At 34.7% G+C, this 25,991-nt stretch overlaps 1 protein-coding gene across 2 annotated transcripts; it reads right to left on the bottom strand.

The window, feature by feature from the left end:
* Positions 1–6,311: 6,311 nt before the first annotated feature.
* Positions 6,312–24,182, bottom strand: NUDT9 (nudix (nucleoside diphosphate linked moiety X)-type motif 9). Of its 2 annotated transcripts, XM_008582970.1 has the most exons (7): positions 23,946–24,182; positions 20,891–20,986; positions 19,570–19,656; positions 13,184–13,295; positions 11,571–11,717; positions 9,559–9,643; positions 6,312–6,823 (listed from the first exon to the last, which is right to left on the bottom strand). In XM_008582970.1, exons 1-7 carry the CDS (start codon positions 24,140–24,142, stop codon positions 6,645–6,647), a joined length of 903 nt encoding a protein of 300 aa, XP_008581192.1. In that variant the 5' UTR covers positions 24,143–24,182; the 3' UTR covers positions 6,312–6,644. The 2 variants fall into 2 exon arrangements, with proteins under 2 accessions (XP_008581192.1, XP_008581193.1); XM_008582971.1 differs by lacking the exon at positions 11,571–11,717.
* Between the last annotated feature and the right edge of the window lie 1,809 nt (positions 24,183–25,991).

The raw sequence follows: 25,991 nt of genomic DNA, 5'->3' as shown, positions 1-25,991 counted from the left end.
AGAAAGTATTGACTATATGTTCTCAGAGATAGTTAAGTTTGAAGCAGGTACTAAGTGGGGTACTTAGTAAAATATTAATGAATATGAATCTTAATGATTGAATTTTAGAAATGCTAAGAATCCTGAAAAGCATGCTTTCATTTACCAAGCTAATATAAAATGTTAACACAGAAAATATAAATAAAATGCTGAATTACAACTTCTTCTTTTATTGTATTTCCTTTATTCTAGGGCCTGACACCTAATGATCTTATAGTGGTAAATATATTCTGCCCTTTTAATCTATAAAGTCTACAAAAATATTACATTCAACACCCTACGTAAGATGAGCCAGTTCATCTACCTAAGATGACCTTTATTAGTTGGGACACAAAATAAAGCACAGCTGTTTAATTCAAAGCAAAAAACAATCTCGGGCCGGCCCGGTGGCGCACTGCTGCAGTGTGCCGCTTGGGAGTGCGGCGGCGCTCCCGCCGAGGGTTCGGATCCCACATACAGACCAGTTCCCGCTCACTGGCTGAGTGAGGTGCGGGAGCGGCACCGAGGGTTGCGATCCCGTTGCCGGTCCCGGTCCGGTACGGGGGCGACACTGAGGGTTGCGATCTGTTGCCGGACACGGAAAAAGACAAAAAGGAAAAAAAAAAAAAAGCAAAAAACAATCTCAATGCATGAGAAGAGTTCTACATTTTTATTCAATTCATCATAATTATACGTAGACATAATTTCTTCTATCATTGATAGAAGGTGAGAGAGAAGAGTCAGAAGACCTGGGGCTTACAGAATAACTTGCTTTAGTAAGGATGAAATAGATTTCATTATTCCTTCACTAATGAAGAATTAGCATAAACGTGATACATTAAAGATTATCAAATCTAAATCCCAATAGATATGTTTTTTAACTTTATGGAGACCCTTTATTTATGCAATAAGTTACTAATAATCTTCACTAATGAAAACATAGTAGACATACTTTAATAGAATTACAAAAGATAACACTAAAAAATTCCATTTATCTGTCTAAAACACACTTTACACAAATATTTCTGAAATCAGGACACATCTCACAATGGATACATACATTTAATTTCAGATCTTGTTTTCTTTAAAATGTTAATATTAACAAAATGGCATATTTTACAGTTGATGGTATCGTAGAATCAGGACATGAAGTATTTTGTTAAAATGTCAGAAAGTTAAGGCCTTAATCATTTGGATGACTGAGATAAAATTTTTTAAAAGTCAACCATCTTGAAGAATGCTGAAGTGACCCAGAAAGTTAAGGTCAAATAGGTAACTTCTGAGCCTAAGTAAGAACCTAAGTCTTTAAAGTTCAAATAGTTAGTGCTCTTCCCACAACCCACTCTGTTTAAGCAACGTTACAGTCCATTTCCAAAGGGCAAATCATAAAACTTGTAGTTTACCTCTAGCCAAACATATTTTAGAAAACTACCTTCAATAATTATTTATTGGTGATTACAAAATTAGCAAGTTCACCTTTACATCAAAGCATGGCTAAAAGAGCACTGGCCTGTGGTTGGAAAGAATTGATCCCAATTTCATATGTACAATTAAATTAGCTGTGTGACCTTAGGTAAAATGTATGAATTTACCTCCAAGGCCTCTTCAAGAGAAAATACTGACTCCTCAGAGACATCTGACTCATTCAAATTACCAGATCTTTTTTAAAGCACTGTTGGCCACAACCCATCCTGGAAAAGGATCCTAACAGAGTAACTTATAGAATTGCCATATCTACATGGTGATAAGAATTTTTCTCCTCTCGCTAGTCCTAGTTAAGGCAGGGAGCATGAAAAGGCATTCTAAGAGAACAAACACTATCTCAGGGCTTTTGTTCGTGCCTAAGAACTGCCAAGGTTGGGAAAGTGTTTAGCTTAAATATTCTCACATACGTTGAGACAGACAGCTCTACAAGTAGAAAAATTCACCTTTTAGATAGAGTAGTCAATTTCTTGACCAAGCTGGCAGGCTCTTAAAACAGAAGGACCACATGGAAGCCACAAAGCAACACTTTTCCAATAAAACTGCATGTGTAAGCAAATTCTCGAAACAAAGTATTCATAGCTGTCCTAAAATTTTGGTTCAAGTATCATTCAAACAGGGAATTTGCATCATTTATGAAAAATAGCACTTATATGGAACTGTACACGGTGGGTTTTTTAACCATTCAAATCAATTTTCTAACTTTCAAATATAATAAGTACAGTTACAAGGCAGCTCAAAGAAAACATTTCTGTGAATTAACATAATTGAAATCTAGATACTGTGCCTTCATTTAAAATTTTATATCATGTAAATAAAACATTAACAATAAAATGGAATTAATTTTTTAATAAAAACAAAGATCTTCATATACGAAATATTTTAACTTACACAAGCACTAAGTTAATAAACTATTGACAGCATTGATCATTGATTTTTCTTCTTTCACAGTTAATCACTGCTATTTTGAACCAACTGGGGGTAAGTCCCTATTTATTTTTATGCTATTATAAATTACAAATTTTCTTAACAAACTGAAGGTAATTCTTATTAATTCTTTTATTTTTAGGGCTTCTTTGGGGTAAGATTTTATTTCTATGATTATATTGATAAAAGGTAAGTGACATTAAATTTCAGGAAAGGTAAAAATAACACTTCTTAACTGAAATAAAAACATATGGCAGAATCAAATCCAATTGGTCTATCCAAATTAGAACTCATGAGTTTTAAACTCAATTCCCTCCAAGATCATTAGATCAAAATTTCTGCAGGTCTACAATGTTCTTTTCATAATGCCCATGGTATTTCACAAAATATTTTACAGAAATATATGCAATATTAGGTTAAGAAATTTCAAACAGTAAGCTTATCTCAGGCTTATTTTTGTCTTATGGACAATTCATAGTTAATAATGAGAAATGCCTACTATGACACTACCAAACCTAGAAATGGCTGACCTAAGGCAAAGTAACACATTTCCTTAACACAAAAGCATCAGCTTGCTTGGTGCAAAGCCTACAAACCTTGAGACTTCTACTTTGACTCTCATTCAAATTTGATTTCATTTAAAATATATACCAAAAAAAAAAAAAAATGTAGAGACCAAAAAAAAAGGTAAAAAGTATAACTCTTTTTCAATAACTGAACTAATACATCAATTAAAATATATACAGTATGTATTTATTTTGATCTACCTTGAGATGAGCTGATGAATCAAAACATCCTCAATCCCAATTTTAAAAAAGAATCTGGATTTTCACCCAGTTTTCCTTCTAACATATTTCACTGCCCTGAAATGCTTATTTAGTACTTTTTACCACTTCAAATACCTCTATCAGGCCATCAGAGGTCAAGTGGGAAAAATTAAGCTCTATGTGGCAGACAAGACAGTACAGGATTCAACTCATCAGCATTTAAATGTAACAGAATCACATTATTTTCCAGCCCCAACACACACGATTATAACAATATTAATGCATCACCAATAAAATAACCATAAAATGAGAGACACAGGTAGAGGTGAAGAAGGAATTATGGTGAAAATGCTTTCATGTAATAACTATAACCTTTATTATTATTTTGACAGAAATAACTCTTCCACTACTATGCCAGAATATATATGGTTAGTAAAATCTTTAAATATCTTTAAAGCACTATTATACATTTTAAAATACTTTTATCGTAAGAGTTTAATTGCTTAAGATTGTGTCCACATTGGTAAATTAGTAATATGATAAAAGTAGGTGTAAATAAGATAACCTTAATTACAAATGGTTTCTTCAAAGAATATATTTTAAACTCAGTTTACTTATTAAATAAATTGACTTTATTTACTTAATACTTAAAAATCATACAAGATTCATAACCCTAGTAAGGAATATAACAGATAGAGAATGCGTTTTGGAACTAGGCTCTGTCCCTTACTAAATAAAACCTTGGGCAATCATTCTAAATACCAATTTCTACATCTGTGAAATGGGAATAATACCACCTAAGTTCACAAGATTGTTGTGAGGATTAAGTAATATAATACAGATATTCAGTAAATGGTATCTGTTATTGCTACTTATCTTACTAAATGTCTCTAAAAGAAAAACAAATTCCTTATATTTAAAACCTAAGTAAATATAAAGAGAATATTACCCAGAGATATAGGAACAGATACTCCTCTATGAATGTTTTAAGCTAACATTTTAATCTGGGTTTTCTCTATTATAGATGGTGCTGGATATTTACAGTTATCAGAAGATTATCTACTTCTACCTTATCTGTAATTGATAGTACTTTCATCATTTTGCAAATGTTCCAGTGAAAACTCCAAAATACCATAAAGAATTTATTATCTATAGACCATGTGCTTTAGTCATACTTTAAATAAAATTTTAATGTCACCTAATATTTTTATTAATGTCAGTACACTAATGTCACCTAATATCTTTATTAATGTCAGTTCAAATGTATCTGTTAAACGTGTCATTTTTTAGGGAATTGATCAAACTTTCTTAAGAGCCTTTGTAACAGTAGTTTCAATTTTAGAGAATTCTATTCAGTGCCAGGAAGAAGCAATTTGTTCCTGCCAAACAATAAAAGTAGAAGCCGACTCTTTCATGCTGGAAGGCAGACATCCAGCTTCTCACCCATTGAGCAGGTCATCCTCATCAAGTATAAGTCCCTTACTATATACCCTAGAGACCAGGGTCTCATGGACTTTAAAAAATTAATACTGTACATAAATCTTATATTACTCTTCTAGGTGGGTTTCAGGCATCATGAAATCAAACATTCTAATGTTTCTCAGCAAAACTAAGGGGAAAAAAGCCTGTCAGTTCAATTCAGGTTTACCACCAAAGGAATTCTGACATCAATTCAACCACCATAGGAGTTCTGACATCAAGTCAACAATCACACACACACACACAAACACACAACCCCACCCCCCCTCACTTTTGTCTTTCCTTAGCCCTAGTTCCGCTCTCTTGCTACAAAGTCTAATACCTTTTCTGAATATCTGAAGAAAACCACCATGTCCCTACCCCCTAAACCTCCTCTTCTTCAGATACCCCATCATCTATAGTCCAACTGGAATGAAGATGGAATGAAGTACGGACTGAAGAGTCCCTATTTCAGATTGACAGGGTTTAATATCATGGGACTTTCCAATGGATATACTTATTCAGAATGTGATACACATGTCCACTGAGACAAGATAGTGTTGTTTTTCTTTCCTCTTCCTTGCTTCCAAGAGCCCCCAGAACACCAACCCTTTCCTTTCCTCTGGGATGTATAATGTCAACTGTGCATCTCTCAAAAACCTACTTCAATTCTCAATTTGCCCTTCCTAAAAAAAACCACTTTTACTCACAAAGACCTCTCTCTGTCCCTGCCTGACTTCAATTCCTTTCTGAACATCTATTTTTAATTGATTTATGACATACAATAGTTACAGTAGAGTGAAATCAACATATTGATTTAAATTACTAATTTCTTGGTATAGAGCTAGGGCTGGGTCTGGGAAAATAGAATAGTTTAATCAGGCCTCTTCGCCCTAGGTCTGGTTGGGTGTAGTGCAGCACATTCTTTGTAAACAAATGGTGTGGGGGGGGTGGAGTTAGTGTGCATGCACACCAATGTATCTTTTTAGTTTTGCTGCTATTGTGTATTCTTGAGTTTGTGAAGCAGCAGCTCGGCAGAGCTCACATCAAAAAATAGAGCATGTTTACTTTGCTGGCAGCTGCTCAGTTTTTCCTTGGACTTTGCCAGTAGCAGTCAAGTTTTGAGTTCTCTATGGACTGCTTAGCTCTTAGATGTGTGTGTGCTGAATAAAGACTAGTCTTTCTTCAACCAAAGCTCCAAGGACCTTTTTTCCAGTTACCTAGCTCGTACACCTGCATGTGAAGAGTTTGCGACCCAGTCTGGACAACAGGCTTGAGGGGCCTTGAGCTCCAGACCCAGCCCTAGCTCTACACTTGGACATATTTTTCAATTCAAAATTTTTGAAAATTACAATATGAGCTCTTGTTTATTAATCTTGATCTTTACTGACTAAAAGAGTGACAGAAATTTCCTCATAAACTGATGACCCTAAAGTCAAGAATACACAAAGTTTCCACTTTTGAAATCAGCTTCAACAAGATCATATAAAGCAAAATGTGAAGCAAATAATTTAAAGAAAAATAAGATCAGACATTAAACTATACAGCCTATGGTGCTGCTCCTTCTAAAGGAGCTTGATGAAGGAACATCCTTCAGGCCTCAGAAGATTACTGGGGGAAAAAATAATTAACAAACAAGAACTAGATGGAAAGCAGAAGTTATGGCAGATCAGGAATTGATCTTTATTACGATTATAATTCTTCAAGAGCATCAGTTGTTTGAATTTGATTTAAACCATGTTTAAATACAATACATACAAAACATGACAATTTATATTCCTTTTGACCAGAAAACTGAAAATTCTATCTTCCTTTTCATATTTACTCATTTTACTCCAATGCAAAACCTTCTGCATGCAAATGTTTTGAAAAGTGAATAAAATAATTTCCAAGTGATCTACTCTGCCCTATTTACAGTATGAATTCTATGATATCACCTTCTTTTTAGCACATGCTCCTTTATTGGCCTTTGGCTTATGTGGAGACCACGAGCTATAACCCATGGCAGTCAGTTTCAGAGTCCTCGCTCCAGTGTGCATCTCGTTTCTCTGCCACAAGCTTGATGAATTGAGAGTGACTGGCATAAAGCTTGAGTTTTTCACTGATGTCTACCCATTTCACTTTTCCAGCATCATCTCCAGCTTCTAGAGTAAGATTATCCATTATCTCACCTGGTTACCAAAGAAAAACCATCAAGAAAAAGGAATTCATTTACTCATTTCTTTTTCAGCATAACTCTGTCTTCAAGTACTTTTACTAAAAATAATCATAAATCATCATTGTATTAGGTGGCCAAGTGAATTAAAAATTAGAACATTCCAAAATGCTCAAATTTCAACCAAGTTCCTAAATTTTAGGTAGAGGCACCAATAAGAAAGCTTTTCTCTTTAAAAAAAATAAGAATATTATCCCTAAAAAAAAAGATATGTTAAATGTGAGTATGAAGCCTAATATCAAAAGAAATTCCAGAGGGATTAGAGACTTAAATGTAAAAAAAAAAAGGTGACTCACTTTATAGTCTTAAGGTAAGTAGATTTTTCTAGGCACAATACCAAACCAGAAACCATAAAAGAAAATATTTATAATTTTATTTATAAATTGTACAAATACATTTATTAAAATATTTCTAATTATAGTTATCAATAAATAAAAAATAATTGCTCTCAATCATTGTTAGGAATGTAAATAGCATATTTATATAGGACAATTGGGCAATTTTTATCAGATTTTAAAAAATAAATGCTCTTTGATGAGCATTCATTCAATAAATATCAGAGCACATCTTATGCATCAGACTGTATCAGGCTCTGAAGATACAATAAACAATCCAGCAATTCCACTTTGAAGAACTTATCCTAAGGAATAAAGAGACAAGCCTGTTAAAGTATTCAAGGTAATTATTTAAGTGTTTTTAAATAGTGTATTTAAACAATATTCTTTTAAAAATGGATATAAATGATGGTACAGATACACACTTGACTCCCATATATTCATTAAAAATGAAGTCAGTCTACATATGCTGACATGGAACGATGTCCAGAATACATTTTTAAATGAAAACATCAAGCAACAAAATAGAAGGTGCAGTATAAGCAAATTTAAGTTATACAAACTGGCTTCTAAGTTACATTTGCACATTTCTTCTAAGTTCTGAGTACAAAAAGGATGAACTCTCTCAATATCTTGGTTAGAGAAGTTATATAGAAAAAATAGAAACAGTGCTGGGACTTTCCCCTAAGTTTAACAAGCAAAAGCACAGAATGTAAAAGTGACAGATCTGGCTCTACTCCATTTTATAAGTGAAAAATCAGAGTCCAAGAGGACAAAGGATTTGCACAAGGTTACAGAGCTCAGAAGTCATGAGTAGAACATTCAGTTCTCTGATAAGGTGACCCCACTTCATTATGCTACAGAAATAAAACAAAATACTTAGAATATCATCCAACTTAGCAATAAAATATGTTCTGAGAGAAGCCATTCAATGTGTAAATTAAAGATTGTAACTAATTTTTAAGATAACATATTTCCCCTCTGTTTTGGTAATAACAGATTTGACTCCCCCCAACAAAAATTTAAATCTATGGACCAGAAAAAGCATTCATGTAAAATTTTTTCAGTACTTAGAATATTTTTTGTATTGTTCTATGTCTTAATAATGCATGCTTATTATAAAAATATTTCAAACATTAAGACAGATATAAAACCTATTTCCTTTATCATTGCCATACTTCCCACTCAAATCCCCAGTTGTTTCTGTTTTTGTTTTACCCAAATGGAATCATACTATATAAATAATTTGACAACTTTAAAGCACATAATTTTAGCCCACAAATTTAACCTTAATTTCAAATGCTACCTACAGATTAAAGAAATTCAGTCACTCTCTGTGATATTGTGAAATATCATGAAATATTGTAAAAATATGCACTTGATCTTCATACCCATCTCCTGACAGACAACTCCTAAAATCCTTAAAACCTCCGGTGATATGAGTCATTTGGTATGCTGATGATAGCTGTCAGCCTCTAGGCAACTTCAGGATGGGGGCTGGTTACAGAAAAGACAAAGGTAGGACTTCCAATCCACCCCACAACCTCTGGGAAGGGAGAGGGACTGAAGGTTAAGCTAATCATCAATGGCTAATAATTTAATCAAATTACGCCTATGTGATGAAGTTTCCATAAAAACCAAAGAGAACTGGGTTCAGAGAGCTTCCAGAGAGCTGAACACATACATGGAGCTTCCTGGAGGGTGGTACAACTGGAAAAGGCCCTTTCCCCCATACGTTGTCTATGCATCTCTTCACCTGTATCTTTTGTAATATCCTTTAGAATAAACCAGTAAAGATAAGTATGTGTTTCCCTGAGTTCTGTGAGACATTCAAGCAAATCGAACCCATGGAAGGGGTTGTGGGAAACTTGATTTAGAACTGGTTGGTTAGAAGTTCCAGAGACCTACACTTGGAAATAGCATGTAATGTGGGTGGCAGTCCTGGGGACAGAGCCCTCACCCTGTGCAAGTGACACTATCTCCAGGTAGATAATGTCGGAATTGAACTGGAGGACACCCCGCTGGTGTCCACTGAAGAACTGCTGGCTTGCTCGCCAGAGGGGAGAAATCCCCACACACTTTGTCACAGAAGTTGGTCTTCTGAGTTGCTGATGTGCTGTGGAAGCAGAGGAAAAACAGTGTGTTTTTCCCACTCACTGGCGATAACACTTTTGAGGCTTTCTTCTGTGTATTTTTAATACCAAGAAATTTGCTTTTATTTAAACACAGTCCTACAATCAATAGTTAATTGGGCTGTGGTGCCAAATATTCCAATTTAACCATGCCCTACCAGGCTCCTTGGCTTAAATTGATTCTCCAATCCCAGTCAGATTAATAAATATTAGTATAAAATTACCTGTTTCATCATGGTAGTTCACAGCTTCTGTCTCCATCCATGCGTTATCAGTGTTTCGAGGATCATCAACATATCCCTTATATATCTATTTTTAAAAGGAGGCAGATTCAAAAAAAGTCTAAGTGAAAAAGTCTAGGGTACAGCAGAAGCATTTACCTTCACTAGATTCAGAAATGTAAATATCCTGTTGCACAACAATATGAACATACTTACATTACCAAACTGTAAGGTTAAAAATGATTAAGATGGTATATTTTATATTTTTTCCAAAATTAAAAAAATGTAAATATCCTGGAACCTGAAATGCAGCATTCCATATGTGTGCTTTAAATTTCCCAGGCAACAATATTCTCTTTTGAGGAAGCTTTAGAATTCACAAAACCCTCAACACCTCAAGACTCTAATTTCAGAATTTGAGAATAGTCAGATTTGAGCCACATAATTTTTCAAAAGGATCCATACTTTAAGTATTTCTCTGTTTTAATAACTTCTATAATTATAGTTTCAGAAATACAAAGGTAGATCCTTCTAGTTAAACAAAGGAGATCTATAAATAAAACTAAAGATTAATATTTAAGGTATTAATACATAAAAAGATTTGGATCTAGTTATCTAACACAAATGTGACCCCGACAAATCTAGACAATATAAATAACTAAGAAATCCCAATTCTGGAAAGAAACTAAAGCAATCCAAACAAAAGCAACAAAAAAGAAAAGAAAATCTATTCTTTTCCTAATTATTAGTGCACATATAAGATATTTTTAAAAAATCATGGAGGGTATATAGACAAAACAGACATGAGACAAATAGTTATCAGAAAAACTCTGTATAACCTAACTTAAAATGTAAATGTCCTTTCAGAGAAAGCTGAATTCATGCATGCAAAAAAAAACGTTAAAAGGTTTTCTGGGGCCGGCCCAGTGATGCACTGCTACAGTGCGCCGCTTGGCAGCGCGGCGGCGCTCCCACCGAGGGTTCGGATCCCACATACAGACCGGCCGCTCACTGGCTGAGCGAGGTGTGGGCGCAACACCGAGGGTTGCGATCCCGTTGCCGGTCCCGGTCCCGGTCCCGGTCCGGTACGGGCGCACAGTCTAAAGAAAAACTAAGAGGAAAAAAGTATTTTAATAAACAATAAAGGAGACTGGCTGGTTAGCTCAGTCGGTTAGAGCATCGTGTTGATAACACCAAGGTTCAGGGTTCGATCCCTGTTACTGGCCAGCTGCCAAAAAAAAAAAAAAAAAAAAAGATACAATTGACCTAAAGTTGGGCTATAAAATTTTTAAATAGAAATCTATTTACAGTGAAGATCTACAACTTAATTGTTTTTTGAATATGTATTCTAAACATACAAATATTCCACTGGATCTATGAGATTTCCAAGTGAACTTTAAGTAATTCCCATTAATCCACAGGACTAAATGGCTTCTAAGAATGACCATGTCTTACCACCAGATGTTCTTGGCTGAAGAGTTTGTGCAATTGTTCCTCTATTTCTTTCTTTTCAGCACTGGATTTCTGTAAGGAGTTAAGAGCTTCCTCACCAAATTCTCTTTTCAGTGTGGCACTAATCTTCTCTCCTGCATCCACCATCCCCTAAGGGTCACATTTTTTTAAAAAAAGTAAAAAGCTTTGATTCATTTAATAAATATTTATTGAATAGTACAGTAGACATTTATTAGTCTATCTTCCCATAATAGTGATCCCATTCCTCTGTGTTATGCTCTTCTCTAGGTCATTTGTTTCTAATAGAAGCAACCAATAAAGGTACCTCATATATTTGGCCACAGTGATTGCTCCAAGGTTAGCCTTTGGCAAACTAAGCCAACCAAACTCATTTCCTGGTACTTTCCAAACTCAAACTAAGGAAAGAAGTCCTGGAGGCAAGAAAGAATACAGCAAATTGATTCTCACCCCACTGTTCACGCCATTCCAGCTACACTGACCCCTGCTCTCCATTCCCATTAATCCACAGGACTAAATGGCTTCTAAGAATGACCATGTCTTACCACCAGATGTTCTTGGCTGAAGAGTTTGTGCAACTGTTCCTCTATTTCTTTCTTTTCAGCACTGGATTTCTGTAAGGAGTTAAGAGCTTCCTCACCAAATTCTCTTTTCAGTGTGGCACTAATCTTCTCTCCTGCATCCACCATCCCCTAAGGGTCACATTTTTTTAAAAAAAGTAAAAAGCTTTGATTCATTTAATAAATATTTATTGAATAGTACAGTAGACATTTATTAGTCTATCTTCCCATAATAGTGATCCCATTCCTCTGTGTTATGCTCGTCTCTAGGTCATTTGTTTCTAATAGAAGCAACCAATAAAGGTACCTCATATATTTGGCCACAGTGATTGCTCCAAGGTTAGCCTTTGGCAAACTAAGCCAACCAAACTCATTTCCTGGTACTTTCCAAACTCAAACTAAGGAAAGAAGTCCTGGAGGCAAGAAAGAATACAGCAAATTGATTCTCACCCCACTGTTCAAGCCATTCCAGCTACACTGACCCCTGCTCTCAGGACATGCAAGACACACTCCCACCCGAGAGCCTTTGCAACTGCCATTACCTCTGTCCAGGGGCTTTTCCCCAGATATCTACATGGTTCACTCATTTACCACCTTCAGATCTTTACTCAAATGTCACCTTCTCCAGGAGGCCTTCTCTAACTGCCCTATCTAAAATTAGAAAACACTTCCTAGTCCCCTGACTTATTTTTAGATTTTTTTCTTAGTAATTATTCCCTTCTAACATACAACATATCTAATTTATTTATATATTGTTTGTCTCTCCCACTGGAATGTGGGCACCAAAACACAGAATGTTTATGTTGCTCTGTTATATCCTCAACGTCCAAAACATTAGCTGACAAAAGGAAGATACTCAAAATACACCGATTAGGTGAATAGCTCTCCAAATGATATCAATGATACAGTTCCCAAATTGATCAGAATTTCAAATGACACTAAAAATGTAAGACCCTATGATGAAATCATTATTATGTTATTGCACTCAGTATAAGGGAAGTTTGACTATTTGGCTCACAGAAATTAGCTTAAGTGTTTATCCGAGTCAGATGAGATCTTTATTTCTATTCTATTTCTATCCTACAAAGAAAAAAGTCATTTTTGCTGTTCTGAAATAGGACCCAATATTAATGATGCTTTTTATATACCAGGTGTTTATAAACTATTTCTAGTAATCCTGTGAATTACATATGATTATCTTTATTTATTCATTTACTATTTATTTTTTAGCAGTTGGCCAGTATGGGAATCTGAACCCTTCACCTTGGTGTTATAACAGATTATCTTTACTTTAAAGATGAGGACTTGAATTCCATATCACCAAGGTGCAAGTGGAAAGGCCAGAACAGCCTAGATCTAACTCCAAAGACCATGTTCTTTTCCAAGGGTGTTAGAATTAGACTCAGATACCACCAGCCTTGTATTACAGCCTAAACTTGTTATTATGATGACACTTTACTGCAACAATGAGAGACAAAAAACGTACTAATTGAAGTACAAAGAAATGGAGCATAGATGAAGTAGAAAAGATCCACATACAATAATCTTGTAGTAAAAAAAGCAACTAAAAAGAACTTAAACATTAATTTAATACTCACCCCTGGGATTGCCCATTCTCCACAATCTTTCCTTTTTATTGCAACAAACTGTAAGATATGTTTCCCAGAAACAGGGTGGGTGATTTTATTTCCACTGCTATCTCTTTTCCACCTGTGAATAGTAATGTAAGATCTTAAATGATTTAGAACAAAGACCAAGGTTCCACCTCAAGCTTGAAACAAAGTTATAAAAATGTATTTTTCTTTATAACAGAGTATACATAAATTTACCTCAAATCAGTTGGTTTTATAAAATACTATCATTTTTTATTAGAAATATTCTATATTTAGCACTATTACAAACCAGGACAAATATCTATTTTACATAAAGGATACTGTATTCTCTGTAATGAAAATTCAGGATATAAAGTTTTTACTACTTATAGTAGTGTCAAAAAAATTTAAAAGCGGAACAGAATTTAAAGGAAGTATTGCAAAACTTTTTTTTTTACAAAAGTCCAAGGATCCTTATTAAAAATTATGGGTGGTGAAAAAGACCTGGTAATGTGTGCTTTTAACAGTTCACCCTGTTATCAGAAAAGCAGATTGTATGATAGTTTCAACTCGTGTTAAAAGCAGGGCTTCTCAATCTTTATACCCAACTTTAATACAGAAAAAAAATCACTCTACCCTTTAATTTAATTTTATATTTTGAATTGAATTGCATATTGTTTTGTAAAAAGTATCAAGGCAATGTTAATATCAAAAACCCTTTTTTTTGACCACAGTCTCTTTCCCAGAGATGTTCATAAATCTCTCCTTCCCCTTTTTTACCTTCACTCCCAATTTTAAGAATTGTTCTTACGGTCTTTTATGCAAAGACAAACATTTTGAACTTCTAACACCATTTCAAAAAAGAAAGTCTATGATCTAAACATCAATCTGCACGAGACCCCATGAAATACACTAGTTTGGATATAAGTTTCCAAATTTCTTTATATAGTAGTTGTCTGCCATATCTAACCCATAATTCCTCTCCTGAAAGAACTCATAGTCTAGCAGTGGAGCTAGACATGTATGTGAATAAAGTATAAGACAGGGTGACAGTATGATGAGTAAACAGAAATGAAAGAATAATTAGTATAAGAAAACAACATCTGTTTTATGATGCCAGACAAAGGAATAACATAAGGAACGAAGTCATAAAATAAAATAATGTGTTCAAGAAACAACATCTATGAGGTGTCTGGCACCAAGGGCATTATCGAGGGAAAAGATGGGAGATCACCTGAAGAAATAGGCAAAGGGTTTTTTTCATAGGATTCATCAAATTCATCTGCTTAGAGAGCCAGAGGAAATTCTTAACAATTTGTATTTTAGAAAGCTCACTCACTTTGACAAAAGCATGCAGACTGGTTTGGAGGGAAGCAAGACTGGAGGCAAGAAGACCAGCTAGAAGACTGTTACTATCATCCATGTAAAGGATGATGTGGACAGGACTGAAGGCAGAGACAGTGAGAATAGAGAGAGGACAGATTTTTATTTTTATTTTTAAAAAGCCATTTATATAAGGAAACTTCAAAAAGTTTGTGATAATGGAATTAAAAGATAAAAATAAAAAATATAAACTTTATTTCTCAACATAAGCTCCATCAAGCTTAGAACACTTTTTTGTAAGTGATGACACCAGCCATTTAGTCCATTCCTAAACAGCTGAGAGTCCTGAGAATTTAATCGTGTCAATGCAGCCTTTTTTACATCAGTAACAGAAGAAAAAATGGGTGCCTTTTTAAAGATTTTTTTTAAGAAAACAAAAAGTCAGAAGGAGCCAAATCAGGACTGTAAGGTGGATGCTTAGTGATTTCCCATCAAAACTCTCACAAAATTGCCCTTCTTTCATGAGAGGAATGAGCAGGAGCATTGTTGTGGTGGAGAATGACTGTCTGGTGAAGATTTCCCAGGCACTTTTATGCTAAAGCTTTGACTTTCTCAAACCACTCTCATAATCAGCAGATATTATTGTTCTTTGGCCCTCCAGAAAGTCAACAAGCAAATGCCTTGAGCATCCCCAAAAATTGATGCCATGACGTTTGCTCTTGACCAGTCTGCTTTTGCTTTGACTAGACCACTACTACCTCTTGGTAGCCATGGCTTTGATTGTGCTTTGTCTTCAGGATCCTACTAGTAAAGCCATGTGTCATCTCCTGCTACAATTCTTCAAAGAAATGCTTCCACTTGTTTAAAATTCCATTGAAAGTTCTGCTATTGTCTGAAGCTGATCTGGGTGAAATAGTTTTGACACCCACAGAGTGGAAAGTCTGCTCAATTTTAATTTTTCATTGAGAAGCGTATAAGCTGAACCAATTGAGATGTCTATGGTGTTGAGTATTGTATCTGCTGTTAATCATTGGTCCTCTTCAGTTAGGGCACAAACAAGATTAACTTTTTCCTTGCAAATTGATGTGGACGGTGCCGCTGTGGGCTTCATCTTCAACATCGTTTCATCCTTCTTAAGATGAGTTATCCGGGCTGGTCGGTTAGCTCACTTGGGAAAGCGTGGTGCTGGTAACACCAAGGTCACGGGTTCGGATCCCTGTACTGGCCAGCCACCCCCCGCCAAAAAAAAAAAAAAGAAAAAAAATGGGTTATCCATTTGCAAACTGTTGATATCTTTGGGTTACTGGCCCCATAAACTTTTTGTAAAGCATCAGTGATTTCACCCAGGCTTCACCATAAATTTGATGTTTGTTCAATTTTAGCAGAATTCACATTGCTCTGATAGGGACTCTTTTCAAAACCACATCTTATTCTCCTAAGTTCCTCAAACTAGATCCTGTTCAAACATATTATAACAAGTTAGTACGAGTTTATTTTGGTACAAAAAATTTTTGAAATCCATACATAGATCTTCATAAAAAGCATTTTCCATGAACTTTTTGAAGACCTCTCATACAGCACTTATTTTACAGTATTTATATAACACTTATAAACCTTTCTAAGTGCTATATACTATTCTAAGTGCTTTAATGTACTTATTCATTTAAGCCTCAAAACAGCCCTATAAAAATAGTTGTATTTTTATCTTTATTTTACAGATATGGAAAATGAGGCACAGAGAAGTTAGACAACTTGCCCAAGACTGCAGTGTTAATAAGGGAGTAAACCAAGACTTGAACACAGGCAAGCCGGTTTCAGAATCTGTTCTCTTAATCACTATACCATTCTACTTAAGTCAAACAAAGAGAATATTTATACTAACTAGTAGTTAAGAGAAGGGATATGAAGGTGAATGATGGCTCTGTTCACTCATAAATATCTACTGGCACCTACTACACATCACATGCAAGGAGCTGGGAAAACAAATACAGACTCTCTGCTCCTCATCTAGCCAGTCAGTCAGTCAGTCATGGCTAGGGAATAGGGATGAGAAACAGAACAGAGAGAGACGCTGCAGGGCACGAAGGCAGGGCCAGAGAGATGATGAGCAGCTTGCATATCATGTTTATGTTCTCAGATTTTATTCTGAAGGGACTCATTTAAGGATTTTAAGCAGAGTAGTTTCTTGCTATCTTCTTTATTAGTAATAAATATTTTATCACCAGATTTACAACAAAATTTCTTGATATAACAGAAGTAATGTACCATCTTAATTAATTAACCTTTACTGAATATCAATGATATTCCTATGCCCTACTGGTATTCCCTCCCCTCTTCTGATGGTACACAGCCTCCTGTCTTTAACCAAAACTGAAAAGAAAATGATACTGTCACTAATTATTTGACCTGAGTTTATTCACAATAATATATTAACACTTCCCACCTCATGTTGACTTTAAAGGATTTAAAGGAACTTCAAATAACTGTAACTGGGAAATTTCTAGGAGAGTTACTTGGAAATCTGAAAATTTAGCACTTGCCTGGAGATTCTGAACAGGAATGTTTGTGAAATTCTGTACTATACAAAGCTGTTTTGAATCATGAAGTACTTGAAAGGGGGATGGAATCTTTGCTTTAAAAGTACTTAGGTGATTCTTACAAATATTTATTAGAAAAATACTGGTGTAAAGGAAAAGGCACAATATTTACAGCCACATACCCCTGATTCAAATTTCAGATCTACAGGATTTAGGCAAGTCACTTAACCCCAATGAGTCTCCATTTCCAAATCTATAAAATAGATATATTAACACCTATTCATAAAGGGGTTTTTGTGAGAAACAAGTGTTAATAATAGTACCTAGCAGAATGCCTAGAGAAAAGTGATATTTTTTAATAATTCATTTAAGTCTTGTGGATTCTTCTTTCAATATTTTTCATTCTTCTCTTCCATCCATTTCTACTGCCACTCATCAATTGAGAGGAACTCATCAATTAATATATGTGTTATTGAGATGACAAAGAACTTCAACTAAAGAGAAAAGCTGAAAGCTAGACACTGCCACCTGTGGGCTCTTCTACAGCCTGGGACTATCCATCTGTAAGCCTTCCATTCTCTTATCCATATGACAGAGTTAAGCTCGAAAAGTCTACCATTTCAAAACAACTTGACACACAATCACCACATATATGCTCCCTGCCACTATTTGGTCCACAATAGATAAAGATAAGCTAATTAGATGCTAACTTTCAAGTCCCTGGCTTCATTTTTCTGATTCTTGTCCCCTTATTAGCATTACACTCCTTCTTCGAATGTTTCACACCTTCCTGTTTTTAGTCAGCCTCACCACAATTGGAAAGGTAATGCCATTAATATTTTTTACTTAAGGTCACTCATAAGAATATATTAACTCTTCCCATCTCATTTAAACCATAAAGGTGCTAAGAAAATTGTAGATGGGTAGATAGGTAGATAAGTTAGTAGGTAGGTGGATGGGCGGGTGGATGGATGAATAGATGGAAGATGAAATTTGGGATGGGGTAATAAGAGGCCAAGTAAGAGAATATGACAGGGGAAATAAGAGGCCAAGTAAGAGAATATGACAGGGTAAGTACTGGTGCCTCTTCCAGTAACTTGAAAATAAGGTAAATAAGCGCCTTCCTAGAAATTAAACTATCAAATCATTATTATATCTCATATCAGAGAAAAACAAAGTCTCCTTGAAGAAAGGAAGGTCCCAAAATACCAAAACTAAAAAAGTAACAATATTGAGGGTATTTGCATTATTTAAAGAAGGAAAGTGACAATTCCACGTGCGGAAGGAGTTCATCAGTGAAGAAAGCTTAAAAGTAAATAAATAAATAAAAATATTCTAATTCATACTTACAAGGGACCTTCTGAATATGATTTGGCTTACCAAATAGGTCTGCCTCAGAAGAATGCCTTTCACCTATTCTGAAACCTTCAATGACTCCAGCTGATACTCCTTAACTTTGGCATTTAATATTTTCCACAATAGAGGATGGCCAATTAGCTCAGTTGGTTAGAGTGCAGCCTAATAGCACCAAGATCACAGGTTCAGATCCTCATACCAGCCAGCAGCCAAAAAAACCCAACATTTTGGCTGGCTGATTAGTTCAGTTGGTTACAACCAGCCTTGTAACACCACATGAATGGGCTGGCTGGTCAGCTCAGTTGGTTAGAGCACAACCTTGTAACACTGAAGTCAAGGGTTCAGATCCCCATACCAGCCAGCCACAAAAAAAGAAAAAAATACTAAGATACTCAGTTGGTTAGAGTGCGGCATTGTCACAATAGAATTGCATGAAAATTAATTTTTAAGTTTTATTTAACACCCACTCTTCTCCTATAAGAATCTTTTATTTCAATCAAGCTGATCTTCTCATTGTCCCTCAATACTCAAATATATATATATATACTACAAATCTTTTTCCTTACGCCTCCTCCTATCTCCTACCCAAGATTCAAGTTCAGCTCATATCTACCTCCTTCATAATGCCTTCTTGGATCCCCCAGTTTACCATGGTCATGCCCCACAACAAATCTTCTAAAGCATCTTGTATCACCCGTATTACTTGATCACATCTGACATGTTTTCTTATTTTATATTTTCCATCTTGCAAATGAAACCATAGCTTTTTAATGACAGGGAACCAAAACTTAGGATACTTATACTTTTTATATTATCTAAAATGCCTACTCAATGCTGAGAACAAAGAGACGCTCAATAAATATCTGGTGAATTAACTTTGTTTAGATTAATGCCTAACCTACATATACAACATAAAACGACAGCTTTACACTTAAATCACATTACTATAATTTTATATACAGACCCTTTAAAACACAGATTATATATATAATGTGTGTGTAAAAATATACATGTATATGTGCAAATGTATGTATATATTCATGTGTGTATATATAAACACATAGGTATACATATATACATACATATATGCATGTAAGTATATATGTACACACATAGTTACAGTCTGTATTTTTCTGATCACTTAGCTCTTTGCTACTAAAATGTTTTGTTTCTTACCTAGTTATGATGGGATCTGCAGCATGATTTGGGCCCCATCGTCCCAAAAGCCCCCGACCAACCAGTCCTGTTCGTCCGGCAGGATTTCTGGGGAAAAAACCATAAAATCAATTGAATGTGTTCATCTTTTTAAAACTGACTTGATACAGCCCAAAAGAATGTAATATGAGCAATAAGAAGGATATAATATTTCCTCACAGATCCAGTGGCACTAGCATATATCTGACACCAAAATCACATATTTCATTATACTATTACCTAATTTTTCTTTTGTGCATGTCTTAAGCTTTGAGTTTGATCCAGGAATAGGTGTGGGTATGCTGAAGATAAACTGTTGTAAACATAGATGACTAGGATCAGAGCATTTTAAGAGTCCCATAAATTCTAGTTTTAATTTAGGAGTATAGGTGAAATTTTTATATTGTAGAACCACTTTGGAAATTTCACTTTTTGCTCAGGCAAACTAGTATTGATTTGTTAGTCAAAGAGTCTTGACTAAAATAACAATCTATCATGATTTTGCTGCCTATCTTTTTATATATGCATATGTCCTCTCATATATTTTACCCAGAAAAGAAACTAAGGAATAAGTCAAATGCAAAGAGAGTTTGATTTGAAAAGTCTGAATAACACAGAAAGGTGAATAAGTTATGACCAAAAAAAGAATTTAGCAAAACTGAAGGACTAGTTTGGGGTAGGAGTAGCACCATCATTTCTTTGTCTTTTAGAGGAACTAAGAAGAATATAAATTATAATATTTTTATAAGAGAGAACCATGATTACAAATCTGTGATCCCTCTTCTTTTATTTGGGGCATGCTAATTTTTACATTTCTTCCTAACTTTTATAATGTCTTCTTAAGGAAAATGGATAGTTTTGGAGTTATGCAGAAAAATTATTTTTAAAAGTACAGCAAGAACCTTGATATTAAATCACTGGATTATTTTTATTTTTACTCTTACATGTTTGGATAAATTCTTTCTTTAAAGCATTATCTCATTTAATAAATACCTACAGAACATACAATTTTCAATCCTTTCTGTGTTAATTTACTCAATTAATTATTTCTACGTTAAAGATGGAGTTACAAAAAGATGCATTCAAATCCTGCCTCTGCCACTTACTAGCTGTAGGCAAATTGTTTACACTCTTTATCTGTAAAATGGAACTAAAAATGTCCACTCACAAGATTATTGTGAAGATTTAATTAGATCACATACATAAATCTTTTTTTTTACAATGTCTGGCACATACAAGCCTTCAAAGGATGTTAATTATCTTTCTACCCATTATTGTAAGATGCTCCATTCTCAACACCTACCTCGGTCTTCCATTTTCAATCTCGTACAGGCCATTCTGGCTTTTTCTCTCAACATGCCCATCCTTTTCATTAAACTTGGGATAAAAGTTACTTTCACTGTAATAAGAATACCAATGCAAAATAAGAAATAATGATTAAATACTACAACAGCTTAATAATGCAAGTCAATCTGTTATTCATAATAAGCAGCTCCTGAAATGGTAAGTATTTTAAGAGTTAGTTTTCATTTACAAATCCATCTTATTTCTTCAAAACAGTTTGTAAGAAAAAAATCTTTTTTTTAACCAAAACGCCTTACAATGCAAGGATGTATATTATTATTATACTTATTAACCCCTCTGTGAAGGACTACTGGCAGAAGAATTGAAGTTCCTCCCACATAACAAAATCTGCATTACTACTAGCAAGGAAGAATTGTATGTGACACTATAGGCACATTAGGGCAATCACTGTTTCCCATGTGATCCTCAAAATAAGATTCCTTCTGATATCTTGATGTTTCTACTGTTTGAAAGTAACTTTAATTTCTTCAGATATACTCTGATTAATATTTTTACCAAAGTAAACCCACAAAAGAGTGAACTCATCCCAGAAACTACATAATAAATATGATGTAGATAAAAAATAGACGTAATATACTGGAAATGTTCTAGATATTGATCTGGGTGGTGGTTACAGAGCTCTATAAACTTAAAATTTTACTGAACTGCATTTGCACACTTAAGAAATGTGCACTTTACTGCATTTGTATCACACCTTGACAAAAATATTTTTTAAACAGATACAATATAGCTAAACTACTTTCCTCAGCATTATAAAATCACTGACTTAATTGCACTGACAGTACATAAAGAGTTGTGTAGCACTGAATAGAAATATCTGTGGTCTGTTCTGGGAATAATTTCCAATTTGAATGATCCAGACATTCACTCAAGACTTCTAATGAATCTGCCATCTAAACACTAATAAAAAGAATTAAATAATAAAAACCATGAAATTATAAAGCTAGAGTTACAATGTTCTCAGTGCCCTAGAAATGCACCACTTAAAAAAAAAAAGCATGAATCTAGCTATAACTGAAGCATTAAATATAGTAAAAAACTTGATTTAGATAGTGATATAAATTCAACTCAAAAAATAAATTGAGGGTAAAAAAAAAAGCATGAATCTAGCTATAACTGAAGCATTAATATAGTAAAAAACTTGATTTAGATAGTGATATAAATTCAACTCAAAAAATAAATTGAGGGCCGGCCCGGTGGCGCACTGGATAAGTGCACCGCTTGGGAAGCGCGGCGGCGCTCCCGCCCGAGGGTTCGGATCCCACATACAGACCGTTGCCGGTCCCCGGTCCGGTACGGGGGCAACACTGAGGGTTGCGATCCGTTGCCGGACACGGAAAAAGACAAAAGACAAAAAAAAAATAAAAATAAAAAATAAATTGAAAGAAAAATAAGAAAATTTATACAATCTTCCTCTATTTATACTACATAGTACTCCTGCCAACATCACTAATTTTAATTGTGCATAATCTGTATGTATAATGTATATATAAATATGTACATCCTCTAAAATGGGGGAAATGGAGCTCATCTAAAGCTAATAATTTCTCCACAGGTTATCACCATGACTAGTTAAAAACCCAAGTACTATCACAAAGTTACAAACACATCTTTGGATAAAAAAGAGAAAACCATGGGTCAAAATCAAATTGCAGCAATAAATCCATGGAGAAGTTTAGCAACTTAATGAACTAATCAATACCGGATATATCTAATTAGCAAAATTTATTACTTAACTGACTAAATAATGCCTTGAGAGGACTATCATTTACAATAAACTTACCCATTAAATCGAACTTATAAAGCTGTTCTAAACCTAGGGTGGTAGTCTAGCAGAGTGGTTAAGAGAATGATTTCTGACGTCAGACTGAGTTCAAATCTGAGCTATACCACCTACTAGCTCTGTGACCATAAGCAAAGAACAAACTTTCTGTGCTTCCATTTTTTTGTTGTTGCTGTTTCTGTAAAGTAGAGACAACAACTATATCTGCCTCCCAGATGGGTTATTAGAATAAAATAAAATAATGCTTATAAAAAGCATTTAGCACAGTGCCTACCTCATGATTAATACATAAAACACCTCTATCATTATATTATTAAAAGGAATATAAAATGATGGAGGAAATGGGAAGATGTTGGTCAAAGGGTACAAAGGTTCAGTTATTCAGGACAAATAAGTTCTAGAGATCTAATCCACAGTTTGTGACTATAGCTAGTAATACTGTATCATACACTTGAAACTTGCTGAGGATAGATCTCAAACATTCTCACCACCAAAAACAAAAAAGAAGGTAACTATACAAGGTGAAGGATGTGTTCATTGGCTTGATTGTGGTATTCCCTCCATAATGTATACATATATCAAAACATCATGTTATATGCCTTAAATATATACAATTTTTATTTGTCATTTATATCTACATAAAGCTGGAAAAACAATAAAAGGAACATAAAATGTGCATCAATGCGGCACTTCTATGAATTTAGTCAAAGCATTTTTGCTTTTGTTTTTTTTTCCCCCTTTCTCTCTCTCTCTCCCCTTCATCTGTCCCTTTTCTATTTCTTAACATTGGTCTAGTTTTATCATCATTCTGTTCTTAGTAATCCAGAAAAAATTTCTGAAAAATATCTTCACTACTTCAAATACAAGTCTAGATATGTTTGAAAATAACCACAAAAGATGTTCTATTGATAACCCAAATAGAATACATGAAAACAGATACCACCCAGCAGTTATTTCATAACAAACAGCTATTATTTCAAATCAAAATAGATTTTCCTATTTGGAAGGATCTTCATAAACCCCCCCGCAAAATAAGTAAATATGAACTGCTTAGCTTTGGCAAAAACTCAAGCAAATGTAGAAAATGAGTTATAACAAAGTCAAGTATAGACAAAAATGATTTTTCAGGTGTCAAAATGACAATTTACAAATACAACCATTACTTTCTTTAAAAGTCTTACTCCCAGCTAATGCCGGCTTATTTGCTCACCTGATCTGAGGATCTGCCCACCTGGGTCCAGCCAAGACAGAGACTGCAGTGTATTCCACAGGGTTATAGTCTTGCCACTCAACAAGCCAGCCCACTTTCTCATTAGGAACCTGGCTTCGTTCAACTTTGGAACCTGGGTAAGGAGATGTCCGAGCCTTGTTGTGGGAATTCTCTTTGGCACCATTAGAACCAGACATGATGTGGGAATTGAGATGAAACCAACAAAATGAAAATGAGTTTCTGGGGAGGAAAAGATGGAAAAACATTTTACATAAATAACAAAATTTATTAAAGAATCTAATTCAAAAACCCAAAAACATACTTTTCAATTTCAAAAACTTTTAAAAATCAGAAAATTGAAATTTGATACATATTAGTATAAAGGTCCAACATCTGTAAGAGATTACTCTCAAATATGAAATTTTTTTAAATATAGCTAAATCTTATTAATTAGAGCCTACACACCAAATTTATTTTAGTTGAGAAAAAAGGACCTGAAATTACTTTTGTGTTATCTACTGGGGTGAGCAGAAGTTTGTTATGAAAACTCAACCATAAAAACAAATGTAAAAGAAAACTGTTTAAGTCTATGTGAAGGAATACATTTTTTAAAAACCATCTATAGGGCCGGCCCGGTGGCGCACTGGATAGTGCGCTGCTTGGGAAGCGCGGCAGCGCTCCCGTCCGAGGGTTCGGATCCCACGTACAGACCGGCTCCCGCTCACTGGCTGAGCGAGGCGCGGGAGCAACGCCGAGGCTTGCGATCCCGTCGCCGGTCCCCAGTCCGATACGGGGGCAACACTGAGGGTTGCAATCCGTTGCCGGACACGGAAAAAAGACAAAAAAAAAAAAAACCATCTATAGTCTAACACACATGTAAAATGTATGGCAAAAATAGCACAAAAGAAGAAAAAGGGGAAAATGGAAATTTACTGCTGTAATGTTCTTACACTGAATATGCAGTAATATTATTTGAAGGTATACTGTAATCGATATACAAATTATAAACTTTAGAGCAAAATTTAAATAAAATAAAAAGGCATGAAATAATTGGAAAGCACAAGCAAAAAAAAAAAAACACCAAAACTTCATCCTAACCTCAAAACATAAACAAAAATTTTTCATGTCTCCTCTTTCCTAAAAACTTAAATGGCTTCTCATTATTCTTAAAATAAAAATACAAATTCCCACTGACCCTAAATTAAAACATCTAAAGTAGAAAAGTGGATTTTGAGAACATGGCAAACTGATGACAGCATCTTTCCCCTGCTCTCACAATACCAATTTGCCCTTCTTGAGATAAATGGTTTATGGGGCAAACACCAACTTGACCAGCTGGTAAAATAAGTCAACATCATGTGCCTCCGATATGATACACTGAGAAGTACACAACAATAAATTCTGTGGTATTCCTGACAAGAATATACAACCTGAATCTGGACATGAGTAAATATAAAACAGATCCAGGTTAAGGGACATCTTACAGAATAAAGGGCTATACTCTTTACTTTGGTAAGGTCATAAAAGATAGAGGAACACTTCCACATAGACAGAGACCAAAGAGACATGAAAACTAAATTCAACCAATGATCCTACACTGGTTCCTGAACCATAAAAGAAAAAAATAGACATTGTAGGACAGGTGGTGAAGTCTGAATGGGATCGTGTAAGTAATTTTAAAAGGTGATTTTTTAAATAAAAAAATCTATTTACTCCCAAAAAAGAAAAGGCCAGGACCAGATGGCTTCACTGGTGAATTCTACCAAACATTTCAAGAAGAATTAACACTAATCCTCCTCAAACTCTTCAAAAAAATTGAAGAGGAGGGAATACTTACAAACTCATTCTATGAGGTCAGCATTATCCTGATATCAAAGCTAGACAAAGACACTACAAGAAAACTACAAACCAGTATCCCTGATGAATACTGATGCAAAAATCCTCAGCAAAATACTAACAAGCACAATTCAACAGCACATAAAAAGAATTATACACCATGACCACATGGGACTTAATTCTAGAGTGCAAGGATGGTTCTGCATACAA

This window comes from Galeopterus variegatus, unplaced genomic scaffold (assembly GCF_000696425.1).
Source record: "Galeopterus variegatus unplaced genomic scaffold, G_variegatus-3.0.2 Scaffold2781, whole genome shotgun sequence".
Lineage (NCBI taxonomy): Eukaryota > Metazoa > Chordata > Mammalia > Dermoptera > Cynocephalidae > Galeopterus > Galeopterus variegatus.
This window is presented reverse-complemented; position numbering and strand designations above follow the sequence as displayed.

Coding starts and splice junctions, on each gene's coding strand:
- NUDT9 (XM_008582970.1), bottom strand. CDS start 24,142: ATGTCTGGTTCTAATGGTGCCAAAGAGAATTCCCACAACAAGGCTCGG. Junction 20,987..23,945: donor TGGGCAGATCCTCAGATCAG/GTGAGCAAATAA, acceptor TTCTTATTACAG/TGAAAGTAACTTTTATCCCA. Junction 11,718..13,183: donor GAGAATGGGCAATCCCAGGG/GTGAGTATTAAA, acceptor TGTGACCCTTAG/GGGATGGTGGATGCAGGAGA.